The 5,627-nt window shown below is 33.5% G+C and overlaps 1 protein-coding gene across 1 annotated transcript; it reads right to left on the bottom strand.

The window, feature by feature from the left end:
- Positions 1–1,004: 1,004 nt before the first annotated feature.
- On the bottom strand, positions 1,005–4,105 carry LOC136065156 (uncharacterized). The gene is made up of 6 exons (XM_065767929.1): positions 3,540–4,105; positions 3,242–3,318; positions 3,026–3,152; positions 2,580–2,693; positions 1,443–1,641; positions 1,005–1,328 (listed from the first exon to the last, which is right to left on the bottom strand). Exons 2-6 carry the CDS (start codon positions 3,296–3,298, stop codon positions 1,127–1,129), a joined length of 699 nt encoding a protein of 232 aa, XP_065624001.1. The 5' UTR covers positions 3,299–3,318; positions 3,540–4,105; the 3' UTR covers positions 1,005–1,126.
- Between the last annotated feature and the right edge of the window lie 1,522 nt (positions 4,106–5,627).

The following is a 5,627-nucleotide window of genomic DNA, read 5'->3' as shown; positions in this document are numbered from 1 at the left end:
GTTCTCTTACTTTTTTCTCACACTTGACGATTCCATCATCACATTGTGCAGTTCCAACATCACATACAACAGTTCTTTCTCACATTTGGTGGTTCCCTTTTTTTCTCACATTGACAGTTCATTCTCACATTGTGCAGTTCTAACATCACATGTGACAATTCTTTTTCATATTTGGTAGTTTCTTACTTTTCTTTCTCACATTTGACGATTCCATCCTCACATTGTTATGCGGTTCCAACATCAAAATGACAGTTCTTTTGTCACATTGGGTGATTCCCTTACTTTTTTCTCACACTTTATAGTTTCATCCTCACATTATGTAATTCCAACATCATATGTGACAGCTCTTTTCTCACATTTGGTGTTTCCTTACTTTTTTTTCACATTTGACTTTTATCTCACATTTTGCAGTTTATCTCATATGACTATTTTTTTCTCACATTTGATAGTTTCATCCTTTTGCTGGTTCCAATATATATGATAGTTCTTTTGTCACATTGGGTGGTTTCTTACTTTTTTCTCACACTTGACAATTCGTCCTCACATTGGGCAGGAACATCACATGTGCACTTTTTTCACATTTGATAGTTCCCTTACTTTTTCTCATATTTGGTGTTTCCTTACTTTTTTTTCTCACATGCTGTCTATTCACATTATGCGATTTACACATGTACAGTTCTTTTGTCACATTGGGTGGTTCCCTTACTTTTTTTCTCACACTTGACGATTCCATCCTCACATTATGCAGTTCCAACATCACATGTGACAGTTCTTCCCTTACTTTTTATTTTCAAGTTTGTCACACATCTGTGATACAGGTCATTATCTGGTTTTCGTNCTCATGCACTGCAAAATATTGAACCCATGAACTTACCTTCCATCCTTTCTAATGGGGAAGAAGATGACATCAGTACAAGGAGCATTGGCAACAGTCATCAATGCTCAGTATGCGCTAAACCAATTGGCGACATCCTACTATAGTTTACATATCGCAATTTCGGAAGAATTTCAAAATTCTTTGATTTATCACGTAGTTGATATATTTATATGGATGCAACCATTCAAAAGTGGTAGATTTCTTGTTGAATAAGTTCAAAAGTTGCAGAATTCTGAACTACTACCCTCCTTAGAGGGAGACACTATAATCTGAAAGAAAAATAATGTATTTTTCACCAATTATGTCATTATAATGAAATCCAAAAAGTTGATATCCCCGATCATGCGTCTGCTCAAGGAGTGTAAAGATATATAAATGCATCTCATAAAGCACCATGATATTTACCAAGTCCATGTGGAGGAAGTGCTCCATCCGAGTATTAGCAAATAACCTGTTAGTCAAAAGGAAAGCAGGAAGCAATAATATGTTCAGATTATGTGAAATCACGTGTAATATGTTTAATAAGAAAAAAAACATAAAATAAAGATAATATGTTGCAACATACTTATCATATGCAACTTGAATGCGGGCATTCTGTAATTCTGTGAGTTGATTTACTGTCTCTGTAACAGAGCCTTCATTCATCTCCACAGACCCAAAGAGGAACATTTTTTTCTCAAGCATCCTTTTGACCAAAGCAGATACCACATTTATACCTTTTTCTTTTGCATCAACAACAAGGTTTGTAAGTTTCTTCAGCTCTCCTGTCAAATGGGAATGAAGTAAGCTGAGAGAGAGAGAGAGAGAGAGAGGACATCCTAGGTTTTGGTTAAACAAAGCATATAATAAGTAATAACTTTCATTAGAGTCCATGCATGGGTTAAAAATAAACCAGCCACCAAGCTGGCAGAGCTGAAAGGAATTGTACCAGAGAATAATATTTGAGTATAGATTAAAACTAATTGGTGCCTTTACCTACTAACAATCACAACCAACTCTTTCCATAACAATTGCAGGAAAGTAAAACAGAGAAGATGTTTGAGTTGTTCTTTTTCTCACATCAACATTGGTTTCACAGTTTTAAGAATAATAAAGTGGCAACTGACATGTATGAAAGTTTTTTTTTTAAAGGGAAGAAGAGGAAGAAGGTAAAATTGACCTCCAGTCAGGAAAATTAATGGTTAATAGCAATACATATTCTTTCAATCATTCATGACTGCAAGTAGGAGTTTGCCATCCACAACAGTAACATACGCTCTGCCCCAACTACAAATGGATTTGACTTTTGAACCTACTCCTACAAAGCACTTCATGAGGCCATCAATTATCATACTTAGCATCACTTTGAGATAAATACCATGGCCTGGAATTGCTAGATTAGGCAACATGCAGAACATTAAGCTTTAGGAAGTTCAACAAAACAGAAGAATCCATCAATGAATGCAAATCTACATCAATAGGATATATGGACATGATAATAGAAAAGATCGTCAGAAATTGAGCATGGGAAAATCAAAGAAAAGCCTAAGAAAAGATGGTTTGAAATATTAGTTTACTTATGTCACAAAAACATAGACAAACACTACAAACTTAAACTGCAGGCATAAGGTAGGTAGTTTGAAAGGTTTAAATTCAAACAATGAGTGCAGTGCTGTAAAAGCATTGAACGCACTTTAGTACCAAGTTTAGTGTACAATCATACCAAGGGATAGATATATTCTGAAAGGAGGTTTGAAAGGCTGAGTCTCATAGAGGCAGTAAAGGCAATAGAGCCCACCCAATCTGCGTGATAAAGAAGCATTACCTACAATGTAACCTGCACAGGAATACTCAAGAGTTACCATACCATGGCAAAACAACAAAGGTAACAAAGACGAGAAAGTTCCACACGCATCCAATGAGTTTTCTATCCATGACTTTTGTAGATTGAGGAAGTGCCATTTGAGCTAATATTCATTCGCAAAACTTAATGTAACATAAAATTTACGGAATTAGTAATTTTTGTGGACATAACAACATCTGAATCAAAAAAGTTTCATATAAAATTCAATGAATTCTCGTTCCATTGTTTTCATAATACAATAAGAGATGCAATGAGATGGATTAAACACAATTAATAACTAAATTGAATAATGTAAAAGAGCATACCAATTGAATGGGCATACAAAGATTGCATAAAGAAGGCCAAGTTGGAAGAAGGACTAGCCTCATATATGTAGGAGAACTTTCTAGAAAGCCAAACTCTCTTCATATCAGCCAAAGCTGTTGATTCACCCTGTTAAAAAAAATCCACAAGGATTAAATATAAAAACGAATTAATAATTTAAATTAAGAAGAATGGTATAATTCATTAGAAAATGGTACCTCAGCAAACTCGGCTATAAGCTCATCAATGTCCAGCTTGAATGGAGAGAGATCCATTTGCTTACGAAAAAAAAAAACTGCAGAAATTTGAAATCATAAGGTAAAAATCAAACTTTAAAAAAAGAAAAAGAAAAAAATAAAAGTAAAACATGGTATTGAAACTTAATATTCAAAATTGAAAACTTTCTCAAGCATTCATATGATAATGATTACCAGTATTGATAATCGAGAAAGTTTCAAAACCAGTTAAAGGGTTTGCAAATTCATGAGAAAAAAGTAGGAGAGAGGAGGAGATCACCGTGGAAGTGATGGGCACTTATGGTTTGATGGGTTTTCTTTCCTTGCAGAGAGGGACAGAGAGAGAAAGCGACAGAGCTTCTGAGAGAGAAAATTCAACCAGATCAGAGAGAAAGAACCTCGGATGCTCACCTCACCAGCGAAAGAACCTCACCGGAAAAATAGAATCAGATGCAGGATTTTAACTTTTAGTAGTGTGGTGGTATAAATCGAGTAAAATTGAGTATAAGAGACTTGAGATGCTAGAAAAATATAATTTCAAAACCTTAACTACTAACTACATAGTTAGGAAAATTTGGCTAATTTTCCATTTTGGCCGTTTGGGGTTTGTTTTTGTTTTTGTTTTTCAAGGATCGGATGATGTTAACGTTGTTTGCTGAACTCTATTGATTAATTGAGAAGACAAGTGACACGTAAGCAAGCAGGGCAAGCAACAAAAATAGCCCAGGAACTCATTGGACTGAACTGGCCCAACATGCAAAAAGATCGAGAGAAGTGAAAACATGGGTCGGAACCAATCCAGACATAGGAGCTGATTTTCTTTGAGATTTGCATGGTTCTTTCTTGCTTTGAATGATAATTCGGTTTCAAAAATGTTAGACAGGTGACTGATTTTTAAAATGGGTAGTTTAGGAACACCATCTAGATTATTTTATTTTATTTTATTTTTTGAATAGGATTATTTTATTTTATTTAAGAAATACATAAGAAATTGTATTTTTTATAGAAGCAAACACACACTTAAAAGGGAGAGGGAAATGGGTGTTTTTGTGTTTTTTCTAATATTAATATAAGGGTAATTCTACATTATTCCCTCTTTTTTTCGAGAGTACGGTACCCATTAGTAGGCAACCTGCTATATCAAGTTATCAAAACATCACATTTGATGGTACCATCCTTATATTGTGTAGTACTAACATTACATATGATTGTACTTTTTTCACATTTAATGGTTTTCTTATTTTTTTCTCACATTTGATGGTATCATCCTCATATTATGCAGTACCAACATCACATATAACTGTACTTTTGTCACATTCGGTACTTCTTTTATTTTTTTCTCACATTTGATGGTATCATTCTCACATTGTATAGTACTAACATCACATATGACTGTACTTTTGTCACATTCGGTGGTTCCTTTATTTTTTTTCTCACATTTATTGGTACCATCTTCACATTGTGTAGTACTAACATCACATGTGATTGTACTTTTGTCACATTCGGTGGTTCTCTTATTTTTTTTTCTTACATTTGATTGTACCATTTTCACATTACGTAGTATCAACATCACATGTAATTGTACTTTTGTCACATTCGGTGATTCCTTTATTTTTTTTCTCACATTTTATGGTACTAGTCTCACGAAGCACAATACTAACATCATTTGTGACTGTACTTTTGTCACATTAAGTGGTTTCCTTATTTTTTTTTCTCATATTTTATGGTACTCATATTACGCAGTACTAACATCACATGTGACTGTACTTTTGTCACATTTGACGGTTCCCTTATTTTTTTTTCTCACATTTGATGATTCCATTATCACATTAAGTAGTACCAATATTACATATGATAGTATTTTTGCCACAAATGACCGAAATGACTAGAAACCTTAAAAATGACTAAAATACCCTTGAAACTTAAAAAATGGCCCCAATTCCCCCGAAACCCTCTAAAATTACCGAAATACTCTTAAAACCTAAAAGATGACCAAAATACCATTAGAACCTAAAAAATGACCGAATGACCCTAAAACCTAAAAAATGATTGAAGTACCTCCTAAAACCTAAAAATGAATGAAATACCCTTAAAACCTAAAAAAAAAATGATTATAATGTCATTAAAACCTATAAAATGACCAAAATACTAATAAAACATAAAAATGAGAAAAAAAAAACCATAGAATCTAAAAAATGACCGTAATAACCTTGAAACCTAGAAAATTACCGAAAACCCCCTGAAACCTAAATAATGACCAAATTACTTTTAGAACCTAAAAAATGACCGAAAAAAATTGAAATTCATTTAGATGGCAACATTTGGATTTGGATTATTTTGAACCAAGGATTTAAAATGCCCTGATTTG

Source organism: Quercus suber, unplaced genomic scaffold (assembly GCF_002906115.3).
Source record: "Quercus suber isolate HL8 unplaced genomic scaffold, Cork oak 2.0 scaffold_864, whole genome shotgun sequence".
Lineage (NCBI taxonomy): Eukaryota > Viridiplantae > Streptophyta > Magnoliopsida > Fagales > Fagaceae > Quercus > Quercus suber.
This window is presented reverse-complemented; position numbering and strand designations above follow the sequence as displayed.